Source organism: Seriola dumerili, unplaced genomic scaffold (assembly GCF_002260705.1).
Source record: "Seriola dumerili isolate Sdu_G_001 unplaced genomic scaffold, Sdu_1.0 BDQW01000454.1, whole genome shotgun sequence".
NCBI lineage: Eukaryota > Metazoa > Chordata > Actinopteri > Carangiformes > Carangidae > Seriola > Seriola dumerili.
In genome coordinates, this window is record NW_019174709.1 from 87,511 (window position 1) to 108,866 (window position 21,356).

Consider the following 21,356-nt stretch of genomic DNA (forward strand, 5'->3'; position numbering starts at 1 on the left):
GAAGGACCATTTGAGCTTGGTGATTAATTGCTGTGGTGCTAATGTTGAAGCACAGGTGGAGAGATGCGACAAAAAGCAAGATGCCGACGAGTTCGACCACAATCGACTTTTCTTCAACTACAAATAAAGGAAACACAGTGACTGTGGTCAACATCAGTCGGCGTTTACGGATGGACCTGTTCTGACTTCTGACTAGTGGCTGTTGGAGCTGTTTTGTGGTGTGAACGCATGTTAAGGGCAGCTCTCGTTGACACTGTGGTAGCTGTTGCTAGCAGTGCTAACTTTCATACATATACAGTACAACACTGCAACCAAAGGAGAAGAACCAAAACAGACATTCACATTCCCAGAACGTCACTGTCTAAAACAAAGTGTTGTTTTCTAAGGTCGTAGAAAAGTGTCCAAGCTTGCTGTCGCAGCAGCAGCAGCAGGGGAGAGCGACACTGCTGCAAAGAGGAGATACAGATATGGCCCTATGTTCCTTTAATATCCAGAAAAGTACCCTGCTTTTATTCTGAAAAATGCTCAACAGTTCAAAGGCGTGTTGTTTCATCAGACACGGTGTGTGTGCGTCTGTTTTTTGCTAATTTTTTTTTGTCTTCCTCTGATTTCCCCAGAGTAGAAAAGCTGTCAGTTTTCTGTCCTTGCCAGTCACAGCAGTCTGATTGAATGTCCTTAATCTTGCATTTGTCCATCTCTGTCACAAACTGGTTCTGCAGCTCCTGTTCGAAAATGCTTGTTAAGTGTGAAAAATCACTCCTTACATCCCAGTATGCAAGAGGAATCCATGAGTTGGACATAAAGATAGAAAAGTATCTAAGTGTGATCTGTGGATCCAATTCATGTGTTTTTGTCTGTTTATGCACAAACATGAATAAAATATCAATGCCGGTTTGCATTTATTCCAGTGTGTGTGTTAGTGTGTGTGTGTGTGTGTGCATGTGTCACACTGTTTCCTGTAAGCAGAGAGCCTCCACGGCATTACTGGGTCCCTGGGCAACGCCGCCGATGACAAAGAGCATGCTGGTCATCTGCAGGAGGGCAGAGGAGCAGCGTGCGGTGGGCATGGGTGCCACGTACTCCCAGCGCCGCTTCACTGGGTTGTAGCTCTCAACCGTGCCCAACGGCGACGGCTCGTTACCTGCAAAATGGAAAGTGAACTGTTAGGTTGTGTTATGCTGTTATGTTCCACATGTAGCATGAGCCAGGACTTTAATTCACTTTGACAACAACTGGAAACTTACAAAAATCAAATCACAAGATAGATATGGTTCTTTCCTTTTCAGGAATATAGAAACAAACAAACATTCACACACATGCAAAGACTCCAAGATAACACCACCGACCCTTTTGTTTTCTATCTACAGCCCCCACACTGGCAGGGGGCTACTCGCACACCCCGCAACCCTTCACGCCACCGTTCTATTTCCAGCCTCGCTGCCCATGAAAAGACATGTTTTTTTCCCAGAGAAAACGCTGTTTTTTATTTCCTGGCTCCCGCAGCAGCTCTGCTTCTTGCTGCCTCTCGTCTGCGTACAATGGATGAAGAAAGAATACTTGTTGTGGTTGAGAAATATAAAGAGCTACACAACCCACATTCGTGTTGTTACAAAGAGAATGGCAAAGAAGATTTTGCCCAGCGCGCCACAGCTCTGGAGATGAGCTGAGAAATCAACTTTGAGTGGTGGGTGTTCACACGATGTTCACACTACGTCCCATATTGTACAAAGTGAGATTTCCATATCTTTTTTGACTATCAAGCAGGTCTAGGTTCTGTATTAATACTGTGAAAGTATCAAAGCCTCAGTCCCCAGAGAAATGCACACAGCCTGTATTCAGAAACTGAGCCTTAAAACCAGCCGTCAGGACTTCCTGTAACTTTGTGATGTCACAACAAAGCAGTCACCAAGCCCCGCCCACCTGGACCCACCATCCAGCCTTTCAGGATTTGGTTTCTCCACCTGTAATCTGGTGTATTTTTATTGATCACTGAGAAAACTCGCCAACCTGCTGTTGCTAGAGCTCCAGAGAGAAGCCTGAGAGAGGAGATGTAGAACTACATTGAGATAGTTTTTGGTTCTTGCCAATGTTCAAATTCAAACTAAAACTCAAAAATGACTTTATTTATCCTTTTGGAACTTCAATTGTGTAAAAGCATCAGTGAAAACACAACAGAGCTGGAAACACAGAGTAGACAACAAACAAGCACAACTTAGCCAGGGTAAAACAGTTAGTGTAATAGTAAGTGTGCTTAAGTTTTTCCACAGATATATAGTAGTAGGTGAATGTTGTCAGAAACAGCCACAGCCATCTTGTTGTGCTGCCACCAAGCAGCAAAAAAAAAAAAGAAAAAAAATCAATGAATGCAGTTTTAACTGTGAAGAAAGTCTCAATTTGCTCTACTACCAGAAATAAAATGGTGTCAATATTGACATCAATAAATGATCATTCATCCATCAGTAAAATAGATGTTTTGAGTTCTGCGTCTCATTATTGCTGCTCCCACATTTATCAAAGCAAAAATGTCTGTAAAGGTTAATGAATAAATAATAAAATAATAAATAAAAATGTTTTTCTTTTTTTTTCTTTTTTTTAAACCTGGATGTTTAGCACAACTTAATGTAAAAGCTGCTCATTAACTCTGACTGTAGGCTGAAATATTTGTTCTTTCACACAATTTAAAAAATGCAAAGCAGCGAGACAAAGATGAATTTATATGCTAATGCAGGATATTCATTTCATGTACATTTCTGGGTTCAGTATGTGCTGCAGGAGCGGCTCGGACCAAGACGGTTGCAACACAATTACACTAAGTTTAAAACTACAAAGCCAGACAGTTTATTTACGAATAGAGCTTTAATTCCATCTACGACATGTTAGGTCTCACCAGGTTTCTTCTCTGCTCTGATCTCTTTTTCTCTCTCCCTCCCCCACTCAGCCCCTCTCTTTCACCTCAGGTGCAATGCTCACTGTCATTATACATCAGCCAGCACTAAGTTGTTGCCGTTTCCATGGAGACCTACATCACAGCGAGTCCCCAAATGATATGGACTGGTGAGTGTGCGGGGTGTGTGTGTGTGTGTGTGTGTGCATCTGTCTGTCTCAGGAAGACTATTATCATCATTTTGTTGGAAAAACAAAGTGACGGTGCCGAGTCGGCCTTTTCAAAGCAATCTGGGTCTGCTCAGGCCTCGGCTCCTTTCTCCTTTTTTATGAAGACACACATAATGTATCCACACCCATGACTGACACACACACACACACACACACACACACACACACACACACACACACACACACACACACTCCTTGCTGCTCAAAGGCTTCCTGTCGCTGCTTTGATTCTCGGCCCACAGACGTCATGTCAATTCACAAGCCGCTCCTCTCCTCCTCCCTCTTTTCTCTCTTTACTTCCTTCCTTGCTCGATCTCCTTTGCATCCTTTTGTCTTCCTTTATTAGATTCATTTTCCCTGCCTCTCTCTTATTCTGCTCTTTTCTATTTTCTCATCTTTTACTTTATCGCTCTTAACCTTGCTCATCTGCAGGGATGGGTAATGAAAGCCACTATTTAACGGCCCCCGGGTGTTAAATTATTAAAAAGACCACGGTGTGACAACCCCCGGACCACATGACAGTTTTTGTTTTGGCTTGTCCCTGCTTCCTTCTTTTCAGGTTCTTCCCGATGGCCCTTCCCATCTCAAGATGGCTCTCTCTGTCTGTCTCTCTCTGTCTCTCTCTCTCTCTGTGTCTCTCTCTCTCTCTCTCTAAGTTAAGCAAAGTTAAGTAGTTGTTATAAAATTAATATTTTAGCAGCAACTCGGAAGTTAACATGTAGTCTTATTGTGTAGCATTTCAATCAATATTTCATACTTGTCCCGTAGTCCGACAGACAACAAACAGAACAACATGTAAATGAGAACAGCGTTATCGTGAATTCAGCTGAACCAAAACACTGTGTGTGTGTGTGTGTGTGAACGCAGAGATTAGGAGAGAAGCAAACGGAGAAAGAACGGCTCCACAACAGTTTCCAACTACATCCTCAGATTTTGCAGTCCAGCCTTATACTGGGTTTTAACCGAGACATGTCTGTGCATCTGTTGGGGGTGAACCTAGTGTTATACTTTGTTAGGGACATTTTCGTCACATCTATATTTTTTTTTCATAGTTCTTGTTTTCAAAGGTTAGTTTTTATTTACTTTTTGTTTTGTTTTTGTCGTGAAAAATAGGTCGTCAGAAAATATTTTTCGTCATAGTCAATAACAGCTTTTGATGTACTGCTAACAATCACAATAAGCCCAGGTACAACAATCCTTAACGACCCCCCCCAAGACTAAAGCGTGATACACAAGGGTTCTTGTCGTCATCGCGGTTCGCACAGTTTTAATTTTCTTCAGAGAGAAGAGCAGCCGACACCTCTGAGACACAATTATAAAATGACACAACAGCTTCCATCACGTAACCTCTTCTCATATCTGATTTGAAGTCGTCAGAACTGACTCACTTTTGGCTGAAGAGTCTGGCCTCATTTATTAGCACAATTTCAAAACAGAGACATGAACAAGCTCAGCACAGGGGAGTGATGATAACTCACCACAAACCTCCCCAACATTATTGTGTTTTATGTGTTTCAAAATACAAAAAGTCCCAGACAAAATTTCACGCAATTCATGAGGCTTGACTCATTTTACATCTGTATTATTTTCATCCTCTGCTGTTTCCATCTGATGTTTTTCTGTTACCCATCCTGAAGCGTTCAAGTGTTTCTCTTCACCTCTCTCTGACCTGCTGCTGCTTCTGTTTTCAGACAGTGAGACAACAGCACTTTAGGTCAAACGGAAGCCACAACAGACCTGCAGCGGAGCTTCTGGTAGTGTTTGATCTGCGCTGTAAACAGTGTCATTACACGCCCTCTTTCCAGCACTTATATCTGAACGGGCAGCACACAGCAGCCACAGAGTGCGGTGCTTATCCTTGCTCACTTTCTTTCTAACTAATGTTAGGTATAAAATATGTAAGCTGCCAGTGCCGCTCAACATCATCATCATCGTGATTCACGGCTGCATGGGAAGAGGTAGCTCTGGTTAGAGACTAAAAGACTGGACACAGCCGGCTCTCCTCCACACCATCATACTGAGCTCTACAAGAGTTCAGGACAGGTCAGCCGCTGCTCAGTCCCAGCTGTCTGCTGGTTGTGGATCCACAGTCGGAGGTTGACCTCTGCACAGGCACAGGCAAGATGCCGCTCAGGGAGGTTGTGCTGCTGCTGCTGCTGCTGCTGCTGCTGCTGCTGCTGCTGCTGCTGCTGCTGCTGCTGCTGCAGGAGCTTTCAGTGCAGACAGGGAGGTTGAGTTTCAACACAGCTTTCATCAACTGGTGGCCTGTTTACTGCTTGTTGGATTTCACCACTGATTGGTTCAGATAATTATTTATTGAACTTAAAAAATAAAACCCAGTCATCATTTTCCTCACTGTCCCTGTTAACACTTGTTGCCCCTCTCCTGTGCCACTTGTCTTTAAATGTAGCTCAGTGGCATTTTGACATTAATTCACTTGTTTATAATCACTGTTAAAATCATTGTCTGTAGTCAGCTCCTCCTCACAGAAGGAGGGAGGACAGCAGGACAGACAGGTCGCGGAGGACAGTCCATCCACCGCCAGTTTGTTTTTACTACAGCCAGCTTGTTGGGTTAATAACAAATTGCTGTGAACAAGCCAAGTGATTTTTACTGGGATGTGGTGATATCTATCTGAGCCAACAATGCACAGAGGCAGCACTGATGTATGTTAACTGTATTTTAGTTTTTTCACTTGGATACAATGCTCACATGAGAAACATCATTCTCACCACTCCAAATGCAGTTCTCAAAACAGTTCATTTCCCCACACACATCATCATTTCTCGTTGTGTTGGATAAGCCTCCATTTTATCACCACATATTTCACTACTAAAGATGTTGAAAACATGATGAAGATGAAGAAAATTAAAGCTTTTATAAGAGAAAAGTACCTTGAATTTGTTTTTCTACACAACTCTTTAAATCTTAATATTTCACAGTCCCACAACAAACAAGAGCATCAACCTTCACCATCATGCAGCAGTGACTCACCAAGCAGAGAGAAATCAGCTGGCCTGTTCAAGGTTTTTCACTTTAAGGTCATTTTTTATTATTAAAAGGAATCCACATTGAACTCTGAACTTTTTACATATTTTTTTTATAATGGTAGGTTTACTTGAGTTAAGGTAGACCTTATTTATTTATGAAGTCTCGCTGAGATCAGGATTTCTTTTGCAAGAGTCCTGAGGACAACCGGTACTGTGCAGAGGTTTTAGGCACTTGTGATAAAATGCTGTGCAGTGAGGATGCCGTGCAAAAATCTTGCCATTAATAGTTTTGTACAGAGTGCAGTAAACAGAAAATGTTTCCAAGCATCATGGAGAACCTGCCACAGTTTTTCTGTGGATTCAGGCTGTCTCAGTGTCTTCTGTCTCTTTATGTGATCCCAGACTGACTCTGTGATGCTGAGATTAGGACTCTGTGGGGGACAGACCATCTGCTGCAGGACTTCTTGTTCTTCTTGTTGTGCTCTTCTTCTTATGAGTCTGGCTGTTTGTTTGGGCTCCTATTCATGCTGCAGATTTAATTTGGAACCGATCAGCCTCCATGATGGTGTTGTGTGACTGATAAAAATCTCCCTACAATCCCTAAAACTTTTGCACAGTACTGTATATCCCATGCACAGTGACACAAAACACAGCTACTGATCAAAGCTATCTAAATCTAAATCTAAATGTTATTTAAAATATCAGCAAGTAGAACATCAAATTCCCGCAGAGGAATGAATGTCTAACTTTGTCTCGAGCAGTTCAGAGTTGGAATAACAAAACATTCAAAGCTACTCTGTTCTGTGATCTAGTGTCGTGATTGTTGTTTGACCTCATCTAAGGAAGTTAAATATCTCTGCAACTTATATTACAAAACCTTATGCATCAAAGAACAAGTATGCTGATGCCTTCTTTTAATTTGCACATTGAATTGTTGTACATGTGTTGAATGGTGTAAAATGATTTAAGGGTAATGGCAGCAGCATGAGCGTACAGAAAATATCCATACATAAAATATCTAATGTAGACAGTTCAGCGGAATATGTATATATATATATATATATATTCCATTTAGGTCATAGATCACAGTAGGAACATATTTGTAACAGATGTTTGTAAAGCCAGACTGAACTGTAGTTCCCAGTTTGTGGTAGAGCCAAATACAACTGCATACAGCTGCATACAAGAGATTATCGTCTGCATAGCGACTGATATTTTTTTGTGTAGAGTAAATAATTGAGGTGCTAGCACTGATCCTGGTGGGACACTTTTATCAATCGACCTTCTAGGGATATGATTTGAACCAGTTGTGAGCAGAATCATCAGCCCAATGGAAAGCAGCTAATTTCACACATACAAAGATTATACAGAACAGAACAATTCTGCATTTTAATCGAGTCAATATATACTATAAAACTATAAATATATGCATACACATACAGGCCTGTAACTGCAATACAGATGCTCTTTGGTCTTTGAAGGTGTATTATCCCTCTTTTATTTTCCGAGTCAAAAGGTTGGAAATGTGCCATAAACCAGAGATGACTCACAAGACCAAAATATCCACAGGGATTAGATGGTAAACCGGAGTGACATCTGACACTCACACAGAGAAAAATATAATGTATCTAACCCTTTTTCTCTCACTCTGACATTTTCACATTAGCACTGTCTCTCTTAGCAGGACAAGACTGGCATTTTCTATCCCCTCTCTCTCTCACACACACACACACACTCTTAACAGATGTCAGGATGCATTATTGATTAATACTCTGAGGTCTTGACAGAGAAAAGCTGCTGTGTATTAGACCTACATGGGAATGTGTTCAAAACAATATAATGACTGAGTTTCAACCAATTAAAAACTATTTAAAGGTGTAGCCTTTTTAATCACCTCTTCAACGTCAGTAATGCAACTCAGTGTACCTTAAATAAATAAGAACATAGTTGAGATAACTGTTAGACTCTACCTCATGCATGCAACCTGTTGATTATTGTTACACAGTAGGTCTTTGCTTTCTCTTTCTCATAATGGAGGAACATAAACATGGTGGAAATGAACTCTCTGGGGTTTTAGCTCCTCTATATGTGAAAACAGACAAGTTCACAAGCACAATTACACACAAATTAACAATCTAGAAGATGGTAAAAGTAGCTAGTTTCTACAATACCTCAAATATAATGCAAAGTGCCATTCTATCTATGAACTGTGATTGAGATGTAATTGCAAAATAATTCCCATTCAGCACGGGCTGTGCTTGCAGCAATTTATGGCATTTGAATCTCAATAGATTTTATTCTGTACCTCTGGGGTTAACACCATCTTGTGTGTGTATATACAATATGTGTGTGTGTGTGTGTGTGTGTGTGTGTAATCTTGCTGATGCATGCAGATGCACAAACAAGTGAGTCAATATCTGCTTAACAAGCACGTCATCAAGGAAAAACGCTGACCTCTGATTAATCTGTAGCATTGCTCAGTCCCTCTTCATACTGAACTCACAAGTGCAGCTCAGTCAAGGAGAAAATGGAATTTTGGGTTACTTAGCAACAGTGAAGTAGTAATTACCACAGTAATTTGGTAGGAACGACCACCTTTTTACCAGGTAATGATTTTACAGCATTTGCTTCAGATTTTTCAACAAGTGTCATTATAAAAACAAAAGAGGAATGGGTGATTTTACACTTTCCGCCTCTGGTTTAAAGTGACAATCCACCTATTTTACACATGAAGATCAATTTAGGGTTATTTGGCACGTGAACATTTGCATGATGTCTTCTCTGTGTTCTCAAGTCAGAAAATGGCTCCTGCTTTGGCTTGGAGACTAGAAATTTCAAACAGATGGAGGTGGAGACGTGGGTGTTAACCAGGCACAGGGAGGATAATGAAAGACGGGAGACTCTCAACAGATGGCTACAACCTTTAAGGCTAGGGTCAATTTCGAGGGAAAACTGATGATCATACAACTGTAATACAGAAACTGTAAAGTAACCCAAAGCCTGTTGAAGGGATCCTTAAATATGGTGTTACAGCCGCCGCTCTGTTCACTTCTGTTGTGTCTAATTTTCCTGTCTGCCAAGCTGCCTGCACAGTCCACCCAGATGCTCCACCCTCTCTGTCCCGATTGGTGCGGCCTCCAGGCTCCTGGCAGCTCCGCCTTCAGCTCACCTGGGTTCCTGATTGGTGCGGCCTGTTTGCAGCTGGCCAATCCCAGCCGCCCAATCAAAGGAGCCAAACGCTACAAAACTCCTGCCAGCCTGTCAGTCCGGGCGGCTGACTGTTGGTGGCAGCTCGCCTCTGTGCTGGAAGTTTGTTTTTTGTGAAAAGCCAAGAAAGCAGATATGGTAGCTTGTTGTGTATTTGTGTGTTTTGTACCTCTGGTAATCTGGTAATCTTTGAAGCCTGGAAACGGGGTCAGGTTTAGATTTTACTAACAGACTGATTCTGCTGATTCCTCCACCTGTAGAAATTACTTTTGTTATATACACTAGGTGCAGGGGTGCTGTTCCTGTTGTGTTTTGGTTTTTAGTTAGCTTTGGTAGCCAGCCTTGTTTTTCCTTTTGCTTTGAATTAGTTAAATAATATTACTGATTAGCTCCTAGAGAGTCCTCCTTTTGTTATATTCTGTTTTTGCTTTGAAGAAGCACCCACCGGCCCCGTTCCTTGGTTTATTTTGTCCATGTTTTTTTTACCAATTTATGTTACAATAAACAACATTATACCTATTAACAACTGGGTTTTGTGTTGCTTCCCTTTCCCCTGTGAGCCGGGTTGTAACATATGGTTTCAAAATCTGATACTAGAGTTTGTGTTTGCATGAATATTCATGAAGAGCATAAAGTTGTATTTAGGAGGGAGTTTAGCTCGAAGACCAACAGGTATAGTACAATGAGCCTTATAATACGTATTATTTTGAAGCTTTGCATCTTTCAGATCACACATTGCAGAAAGTATCAGGCACATTGCTGTGTTGTACTCCAGGTGAGGTGAAACACCAAACCTGAACACTGATTAGATTTCTCTGATATATCATGTGCATTATCACTACAAAAGTGTTTTTACTGACACAAGAACATTATATTATTATATTCCTACAAAACATACAGAATCATTTACTTTCTATGGATAAATAAATACTTAAAAAGCACTGGGGTAAGGCCTTTGTGAGGTATGTATTGTCAATAAACCTCTCTTTCCTTCATTCTTGGGGAAAAACACAGCGCTGTATTTGATTGACAGGGAAGAACACAGAGGGGCAAAATAATGGAGGTGCTGACCTAGACCACCGGCTGCGATGACCCGTCCTCCCAGGCATCCTGCCACAAAGTCAGCCCTCTTCTCCCTCATCCTGGACGTTCGGCTGGGTTTGATCCACACACCTGCCGGAGGTGAGAAGACAGTCAACCACAACAGGAAACAGAAGTCTCTCATCCCCAAAGTATTTTAAATAAATAGCCAAAAGTATGTGAACACTCAAATATTACACCGATATGTGATTGTTCTTTGTTCGTTCCAGAACCATGGACATTAATTTACTGCTGTACTTACGCTCATTCAGCCACCAGAGCATTAGTGAGGTAAGGCCTGGTTCACAGTCATCACTGTCATCACTCAAGGATGGTCTTTCCCTAAACTGTTGTCGCAAAGTTGCAGGCACAACGTGGTCTAAAAGCACTGTGGTCTGAATGGTCTAAAGCAGTTCATGCAAAACAGCTTTATTCAGGCTAATTGTTCATTTTAAATGGCGCACATCCAAAATGGGTTGTATATGAAAGACATTCAAATTGTAAATAGGAGGGAAGCCAAGCAGAGGACTGGGATTGCTTTGCATAATTAGAATTGGCTTTTATTTTATATAGTCAATTCACGTCTTAAAGGAATTATTCAACATTTGAAGAAATACACTTATTTGTCTTCTTGAAAAGACTTAGATGAGAAGATCAGTTCCATTGTCATGTCTATACGCTAGATATAAGGCTAAATTCAGCAGGTAATTACCTTAGCCTAGCATAAACGCTAGAAAAAGTTGGCCTGGTCCTCTCTAAGATTAGAAAAGAAACTTTGTCTAGGAGCACCTATAAAGCTCACTATTTAACACAATATGTCTAATTCACTTCCCTGTGTTTCCAGTCTTTATGCTAAGCTAAGCTAATTGACTGACACCAGGCTCTAGCTTGATATTTAGCGTATAGCCATGAGAGTGGTATTGACCTTTTCACCTAACCCCTGGCAAGAAAGGGAATATGCATATTTACCAAAAAGTCAAACTATGAAAAAAAAAAAAGCACTTTGTGAGAGTTTTCGGCAACTTTGTCAACATTTGTCCTGAAAAATGTAAAAGCTGACATTCTTCCTCAACACTTCCTAGATCAGATGGTAAGTACCCATTACTGGGGACTGTGGTCTGAAATTGTATTTTTGTGACATTGTCATTGTGCACCATTTGGTTTGGGCAAAGATAGGATTTTGAAATCCCTAATCTCCAGCAGGAACAGCTGAGTTTCATTTTTGGGGTAAAGGAAGAAGAATACATGTAATGAAAGACAATTTCTCTGGTTCTGCTTCAACAATTTACTGACTTACTTTTTTCGACTATCCACTGTGAGTCTGACAGTGTTATAGGAGTGTAACGCTGCACTCTGTTAAATTACCACTATTTTTGTGGGTATTAGAAAAAATTAATGTTTAAATTAATTTTTTTTATCTTTATTTGTGCAAAGATCAGTTCTGTGCAGTTGACCTGAAACATTTTTAATTACAAAGTATGTTCTTATAAGTAATTACTTGAGTGCATCCAGTAAAGCTGCATAGGTAGCAGTAGTTATCACTAAGACACATGATTCTGTTACAGCTGCTATTACAGAGCAAAATCCCCTGACAACCCCCCCACACACACACACACACCATAAAAATAAATAAATGAGTAGCTTACTGGATACAAAAAAAATAAATGAATTAAAATTTTGAGCAGATGATGGCACAAGCATAAAAGTCAGGGGATCCGGACTGTTACCATTCACCCTGAGCTGAACAAGAATATCTGGACAAGATTTCGTACCAATCCATCATCCGATGGTTGGTGAGATATTTCAGTCCAGACTCGCATTGCCGTCCCAAGGGACACAACACTAGCCGCACTGACCACCAGGTGCATGCATCAGCTGCAGGACTTGTATCAGATTTAGGTCAAGCAGCACCGCGGAGTTCTCTACCAGCTGATCCTCGCTCCAACCCTCACATACGCTCATGAGTTTTTCAAGGTGACCAAAAAGTAAATACAAGTGGATAGAACCCAAGCTCCTCAGGGTGAATGTATCACTCTCTCTGAAGGGGCGATGAGTTCAGTCAAGTTGCTACTCCCCCGCACTGACCTGGTCGCCTGCCTGTGGGAGTGTTACTGGAACATGCAGCACTCTGGACAAACACTTGAGGACAGAGATGGAAGACATTCTGCTCTGCTCGCCCTCCCACCACGGCTGCACTGCCTGGGGTAAGCAGCTTCATAGCGGATGTATTGTATAGGTATTGATCAGAGGATAAATGGATGGGTGAACAAACTAAATGTCATTTGATAACACAATAAGCTTAGTTTCACATTGTCTCAGAGGTGCAGGCCTCTAAATGGGTCGCCAGAGACACGTTATCTCACCTGACAGAATGGCGTTTATGAGTGTACTTCTACTGCAGCCAAGTCTCCCAGCACTGAGGAAACAGACTGCCAATTAAAACTTTGCCAACAGTGAGCACAACCGAGGCTATAGAGAGAGCTGAGTGTAAAATTTGTTGTACAAAACAATTGTTGAAGTCGTTAAAAGGCAGGTGCTGTTGTTCTCTGGACTTTCATGCATACATATTCCTGATACTTTTCTGTTCGCGGGAATTTCTGAACCGTTGTTAAAATTCCCTTCGCATCACTACCCAAGGGAGTTAAAAGAAAACATCACGCCGGTGGAAAAATTAGTTTTCTCCTTTCTCTTTAGCAATAACGGCAGAGGATAAGAGGATGGGAAAAAAATAGGCTCTGAAGAAATGAAGGAATCAACACATTTTCAAAGATGTTTCTCGTGTCCAGCAGTGAGATACATTTAGTAAATTTGATTTTCTGTAAACAATGAAAGGCTTAAGGAGAGGAGAGGAGAGACTGATAACATAAATGTGTTGCAGTGCTGCTGTAGTGCTGGCTGTGAGAGAAGTAATGGCAGAGTTGCAGAGCAGCTAAATGGTAATCTCTGACTCAGAGGAGGTGCAGGCAGAGCCACCAGCAGCTCACTAATAGATATGCTCACTGCAACAGATCAGCTATTCAGCCGTGGAAAACGGAAAGGCCAGATAACATGCAAATATAGCACAGATATACGGGAAGAGAGGAGTGAGGAGTTGAGCTTTCAAACAGGCATGGAAGCTCCTAACTTTTACTGTTTTTCTCTTCTTGCGTCTGCAGATTAACTGGCAGAAACAGCCATGACTGTGTTGTTGTCTCAGTGTCTCAGCTATCTCTGGATTCAGTTCAGCCTCTGCAGCGCTCCACTGATTGACTGATAAGTGTGTGTTGAAATTGACGCATCAGTACCAGAGATAACATCATTTTAGTTTCATGCGAAACCTGGCACCTGCATTACCGACAAAGCAACTCTACCACTAACAGTTCAGTCCGGGATTCAGGGGTGTGTAATGCTAGCAGCGGCTAATGTAGCCTCAAGCTGCTGGGTTCAAGTAGAGATAAGAGGCCAGACCTTTTCCATTTTCAAACTTAAAGGAGCTATTTGCTATTGCCACATACCCAACGTTAGCATTAACAGCTGTTTACTTCCCAGTCTAAAAGACACTTTGCAAGTTCAGCATCAAGCTTCATCCGTTTACTCACCAAGAACTGTCTGCAGAGATGGAAAGCAACCGTTTTGTTTTGCTTCCATTTCTATCACTTATTTTACTTCTAATGAAGTTGGCATGCTAACCAGCTAGCACTGGACAGGTTGGTCTGTCTTTGTCTTTTTCAGATACCAAGTCATTGTAGCGTCCACTCTGTGCTGAAAAAATTGTGAACAGTTTCTAACGGTATGTACAGTTAGTTTTGCTTTTGCAACCACACTTAACACGTTTCTCAAATTTCAGGTGAGAACTGACAGTAGACTGAGATATTTTACTGGGAAAACATATTCAATACATTGTCCATTAATCTTAAAAGTTAAGATTAAAAGTTTGGTTGAACAGAACTTCACTTCAGATCATCAAACAGCTTCAGAAACACCCTCCCCCTGCACCTTTCTGATGTCAGAGGCTGCGTCTGACAATTTATTTATTTTTTAATATTCTGAAACTGACAATCTGACAGTCACACTCTCTTCATGCAATAATTGACAAGGTGTGTTCAGGTGAGAAAGTTTGTGTGCACTGTTTTCCCTGTATTTAATCCTTTTAATCTCCTGTTTAACAGCTGTAGACCTTTGCCTTCCAATATCGTCAACGGCACAAGCTAATTTTAGAGTTTATAACTGAGGATTCTGTTTCAATATATTAAATCTGTTTTTACAGTCCAGAAAAACGTCCTGCACCACATCATCTGCATCAAACTAAAGTATGTGAGAGAGAAACGCTGTGTGTGTCGAGAGGACGAGGTTAATGTGTGCATTCTCACATAGTAGCCTGTCACATGTGCTTTCTCACACACAGCTTCTCACAAAGCTTGTCAAGCAGAAAGCTACCAAGAGGCAGAGCGAACCATTCTCCCATACAAAAAGGGAAAACTCGCACGCAGCATTTGTCTCTGCTGCTTTAAACTATAAGAGGACAAATGAGCCACTTTGAGGAGAGAACGCTGCAATTTTTCAGCACAAATTATTAATTCTGTTGCCCTAGCAAACTACAAACTTTGGGGAAAAGGAATGAGTAGGCGATAATTTACTTTGGCCGACATTCCTCCTATTCTCGTTGGATCGAACGCTTGCCACGGCTGCATGCACACACACACACACACACACACATACACACACAGACGTGCTTAGACTCACACTGTCTGTGGTGGTGTACGAGATTGCGTGAGCTGAGTGACGCGTGGAGCAGATATCTGTCTGGTGGACTCAGCTGGAGGAGAGGAGAGTGTGTTTATTTAAAGCTCAGAATCAATCCTCCTCTTTCTCCCGTTTCGCCCTCCCAGACACCAGCACTTCACCTATGAATCAAAACCCACACCTGCACACACACATTAAATCTGCCCAATGGAGGGATACAGTTGCACCCAACCTCGCCCCATTTCCAAATGTCATCATGAGGTGGAAATGGGAAGATAGTTGCAAGGAAATGAGGTGATAATGGCATCAGGCCCTCGCTGAGATCAAATTCTGATAGAGGCCCAAAATACCCTGAATATTTCAGGCAGAAATCAAACAGCTACACTGCAAGTGATCTTAATTCACAAGCTCACCAGACACCAGCTGGCAGATGTTCATTTCTTTGATAAAATCAGAGACATGTTGGCCAAAATACCCCATCTTTGCTGCACTTCTGAGCTGCTCATGGAGTTTGAGACATTTTGTCCTTCTTATCAAATGACTGAAATGTCATAGTAACTTAAAGATAATAATTGTTTGGTAAAAAATTCTGTTAAGACCAGAATCTGAAACCTATTTTACTATTTATTTCTGAGAAAACAGCACTTCAAATATTGCAACCCGTACTATAAGTGAACAATTAAAATAAATATCCAAATATCCAAGTGCAATATCCAAATTACAGGACTATCACCGGTCTATAAATCATCAAGAAGTAAAGGAAACAAGCTTGTTTGGTACAAGCCCCAACAAAAATCACATCACCATCCTTTTTATATACTTTCTCAGTGAAAATGAAATGATAAAAATGACTTAGTAACGAGGAAAGCTGATCCACAGTTACTGCACTGCCACAGAGAAAGTTTCCAGGTTCTTTAAGTAAAAGTAATACTCCATAAGGATTAAAAGTGTTACTTTAGTAAAAGTACATAGATAACATTAGCAAAAATTTTAAGTATTCAATGTAAAAAGATGTCCATTGTTAGAAATATAATATTGTATATTAGATAACTGGGTATATTCATTGCTGATGCAAAAATGTGTACGTAGCATTGTACTGTTGTTGTTGATGGTTGAGGTTGTGCTAATCTTTAGTATTTTATCTAGTGTTTGGTGATTTAATCTCATCATAGGTTTTTTTAATGTAAAATCAATGTAAAATCAATTGATTAAGTTAAAATTGCCTAAAACAGTCAAATAAATACAGTGGAGTAAAAAGTACATTATTTCCCTCAAAATTGTTGTAGAGTAGAAGTATTAAATGGAAATGCTTAAGTACAATAAAGTACATTTACCTCAAATTTGTACTTGCATAGAATTCTCTAAATTTATTCTGTTCCCTGCTCTCTTTGTAACTAAATAAATCCAATATGACAAACCCACATCTTATTTCAGTTTTACACCTTACATCTCCCACCTCAGCTTACAACTCCAGTGGAGGTTGGTGATTTGATCTGGTTAAATTACCTTTAAATCACACATTGAACTTTAGTAATTTGTAGCTATATTTTCTATCAATTTTAGGTTTCATTCAATTTTCATTTCAATTTCCATCTTTAGGTATCATGTATGTCAGTAGAACCTTAGCACCCTTTTTCCTAGAAGTAACGTTTATCATTTGCAAAAAAGCTGCCATAAAAGATAACCATTATAATGGAATATTACTAGGTGTAGTTTGTATCTATTATCAGATAAATTTCCTTCTTGAATGTCTTAAATTCCATCTATGAAAAAGTACAATCCGAGCTGAACTGAAAAATGATTCACATCATGAGGATACAATTTCACGTCATCTTATCTAGAACGCAATACATTACCATTATGATATTCCACCACAGTATCACCAGTCAGACATAAACACTAATCTCAGCATGTGAATCGTCACTGAAAGCGTTGCAGAATGAAGAGAAATTACCTTAATATATCTGAGGTGTTGAGAATGAGGTTGATCACTGTCAGAAGCGTTTTGTTGTCCCTACATGCTCAGCTGAGTTACATCGAGGTCTGCAGCGTGGACATATGGTCGAGTGTATCTGCATCTGCTGGCTGACAGGACTGATGATTAATCCTCAGCGAGCGGTGCGCGCAGGTAGGATGAGATTTCATCAGTGTGATGTAAAAAGACGCTTCGGCTGCTTCTAAGGCGCTAGCAGTCATTCAGCTAACGACCAGCAAACTGAAACCAGACTGAATGCTGATAAAAACACCCACATGCAGACAATCTGTTGTTGAAATAATGTACTGTAACAGGCAAACAAACAGTCACACAGCAGGTTAAAGGCCAATCAGATCGCTTCAAGTTAGTGTGAGGGAGGCCCTCGTTTAACTGAGGATGGCAGCAGCCACTGAGACACACAACCAACAGGAAGAAACACAGCATCCAAACTTTGGCAGAGCTCTGTTTTTTTTTGCTGAATTGTTATGTTACACACAGCTAGCTTTAAAGTATTGGATTCCCTGTCTCCCCACAACCAGGACAAACACAAACTGACATCCACCCAGTATATAAACGCTCCTTTCCCACCTACTCCCCTCTCCTCAGTCCACTATTATTGCCCCCAACAAGGCTGATTGAACACACCAGGATCTCATCAACAACACTCTCATGGGCGTGCTTTCATGACAGTGCTGATCCCCAGATATCACCTCAGAGAGAGAGAGTGAAACAAAACTAGAAAACATAGCAAACAAAAACATCTCCTGCAAATTATCTAACATAATGCATCAATCAACTAAATAGGATCCATCTTCAGCTAATTAATACATTAAATACAATCACTAAAGTAATAATTGAACTGAAATGTGGGTGTAGGAGCAGTGCACATGTTTAGTGAGGAGATGGATGGGGTCAAACAGCCCTTCCCTTCGGAACTACATTTTTCAACCGTTAAACTACCGTATTCCTACGCACAAGACCACTGCTTATCTCTGTCTGACTCAAATATCTAATCTGCGGAGTAATACAGTGCGTGTCGCAGGTGTGCTTGTGCGTAGTAGTACGGTAGTACAACGGTTCATAAACCGTAGTTCCAAAGAAAAGTGCAGTTTGAAGGCCAGTGAAAATATTCAAAATAAAGTGTACGCTTCAACTGATATTAGCTTTTTTTCTGTGGGCATTTTTAAAGTGGCTAAAACAGTTTTTGTGGATGGCCCCACCCACAGCAGCAGATCACACAGATTCTGTGACGGTGCTCTCAGCTGTCTCTACAAACTGGGAGGTTGCTGAATCTGAATCTACTGCAGGTAACACACTGAGTGTAGATAAGTACCTCACACAACCCCGCGTCAAATAACCCAAGCTATCACTTTAAGTCGCTTCAATGAAGAGAAATCATGCAGATGCTGTAAAATGGACCAATCAACTGTTAGCTACAGGTAGAGGATCGTAATTCAGGAAAAAAAAAGAAGATCAGTTACTCCCCAAAGGAACTAAAAAAACATATTGTTCCATTGCTCTATACTGTTAAACCCACCAGCTACTCGCCATCTCTCAGCAGGTCTTTTTAATGCTCTGCTGAATCACACATTACATGCTGCTATAAAAAGCCTTCAAAACTGTTGTTGTCTTGCCTGTTCTTTCCTCGTTTAACTAGGCTTTCTGCTGGATCTGCTGCTGCAACATAAAGCCTCTAAAAGTCTCTCCCCCCTCTTTTCTTTATCTGGCTCTCTGATAAGTGAGCATTTATTTGCCTCTTCTCTTCAACTGGATTTGCATCCTGGACAGACAGATAATCACATCCACTCACAGGGATACACACACACACACACACACACACACAAATGTACAACCTGAGGCAGTCTCTGCAATGCAGGTTTGATTAATAGCACCCTACAATCGATTATAAGGATCGATGCACTAATCCGCATGTCTTACGAGGATTGAGAGGATGCGCAAAGCAATCAGGAGAAGCAATACACCCTACAGGACTTAGAAAACTTCCTGTGAGTGCAGAGGTAAGACTATGTGGTCATTCATAATATAATCCCTCTGCAGCAGAGGAAGCTGGAGTCTGGTGAATGAGGGGAGATGTTGCCCAGCTCATTTTGGAGATGATCCTGGATGAAGTGAATATGGCAGCTCAGAGTTATCCACCGAGGAGCAGGAGGGCGATGGGCAGAAGACACAAGCTGTGGGTTTCTACTTGGTCTGCTAATGAGCCCCCATGGCCTCTGAGTAATCCTATAAATATTCATGCTCAGTGGGTGGGCCTTCAAGTTGATGTATGCTTAATCAGTTTTAAAGTCACAACCATATCATGCACCCTGAAGCCTCTGAACGTCTTGCAGATCAACTCATCTTCCCACTGGTGGTGATTCCTCTCCACTCGTGCCTTCCTCTGCTCGTGTACCCCGTGTGTGTGCAGCGAGAGTTTACTATGAATGCTGTGAATGACCTTCCAAGTTCAAACATGTACAAATCAATCAATGAATCAGCTGCTGGACAGAATATCAAAAACCCAGCCAGTGAAAGCAGAGCGCATATCACATGTCTAGGTGTTGGTAAATACAATAACCAGGACTGTGGAAAGATCGATCTGCAGCAGGTGATGGGATGTAGGGAACATAACGGAGCTGCTTCAGATTCTTCACACTCTCAGTAAGTCCTACTTGAGAAATCCATGTGAAAACCATGGAAGTCAATAATCAGCGACGCGACTAGGAAATAAAATTGGAGGGGCCGAACTGCGGTGGAAATTTTTGTGAGCTGAAGAAAAGACGATCACCAGAGGATCAAATTCACGTCTCAGGCAGAGATATTTACTGAAAGCTTCATGTGCCAAGGAGAGAATGATGAGCAGTGTAAGGTCAGCAGGGAACCAGAGTGGGGCCACACTGATTCCTGAGGTTGTCTGACCCTACAGGGCGTATATATTCCTAGATATCACACGCTTAGAACACATTTCCCAAATAAGGCACGTCTATAGTTTTCACAGTTTTCTCTGTGTGTCACCTAATCCTGATTATTGTCACGTCTTCCCTCATGCCGTTACAAGTGTCTCGCCCATTGCCTCGCTTCACTCATCCTTGTCTGGAACTGGATTTGGGCAGTTATGCTCCTCCCTGTCTCCTTATCTATAAGACATTGGTTTCTCGAGCTTCCTTGGGTTCGAGGTGGCTCCATCTGGACAGTATCAGTCATAACAGAAGCTGAACAGTAAACCAGGTCTTTATGGGTGTTAAAGTAAAATAAAAAAACACCCTTCACACTAAACTGCGGCACAGAGAAGGGGGAACAAATGTTCTTTGGCAATAATAACCTGCACATTATGAAGTTTGTTGTGTAAGAATTGAATGCAAAATAACTATAAATGCTGACATGAAATATTTTCAATACATAACTCCAAATGAAATACAGCAGATGCAAGAAGCAGCAGTTTTGAGTTTAAACCCAGTCTAACATTTTTTAGACCTAGTGAGTGAAGGTCAAACTCTCTGGTATCTGCAGAATTAAGAAACTCCGTGTCAACACAGTCAGAGATTATGATGTCTTATGTCTGCAGCTGTATATTAAGTTTTAATAACATCTGGTTTTAAAAGCTGTTATCACCCAAATATGTTGTCATTGGCAAGTAATGGTGAATGGACTGCACTTTCATAGCGCTTCTCTAGTCTTAGCGACCACTCAGATGAAGTCTTACTTGTTCCTATAAGCGACACTGTGTCATTGCAACAGTATAGAGCAGTAAGCTGAGATAAGCAGTGGAGCAGTACACTGCATACCTCCACCAAGGCCTAACAGTCCTACATGTGTCTGTCAGATCTGTACCAAACTGCACAAACTCATAGATCTTAACGCCGTTAATATGTCTGGTTTTCTATACATAGATCTATACAAGTCGGGTGTTCAGAGAGAGCACACCTCCACCAAGGCCAATGTCAAACAACACGCTCCAGACTTCAGAGAGAAAGTAAATGCTGCTGACGAACAAACAGACACGGGTGAAAACATGATGAATCACTACCTGCCACAGCAAAAATTTTTGTTATTCATCTAAAGGAAAAATTATTCATATAACTCCATTGTTTTTGCTCAAATAAAAGAGACAGAAAGGAAGAAGAGAATAATTTTTATTATAATAATAATAACTATTGCTTGAAAAATTGACTAGGATGATTGAACAGTGGGATCAAGGACAGCAAACGAGAGTCCAGAGAGGTCCATCTGTCTACTACACACTTTGGCCTGTCTCTCATCCACTTTCA

At 41.1% G+C, this 21,356-nt stretch overlaps 1 protein-coding gene across 1 annotated transcript in view; it reads right to left on the reverse strand.

Annotated features, from left to right (window-relative positions):
• Positions 1–944: 944 nt before the first annotated feature.
• klhdc8b (kelch domain containing 8B) overlaps positions 945–21,356 on the reverse strand; it is a 115,357-nt gene continuing 94,945 nt past the window's right edge. Inside the window, exons 4-5 of the mRNA XM_022762926.1 lie at positions 10,383–10,484; positions 945–1,141 (exon numbers count right to left, since the gene is read on the reverse strand). Of these exons, the coding sequence (XP_022618647.1) occupies positions 945–1,141; positions 10,383–10,484 (299 nt within the window). The remainder of the gene's footprint in view (positions 1,142–10,382; positions 10,485–21,356) is intronic.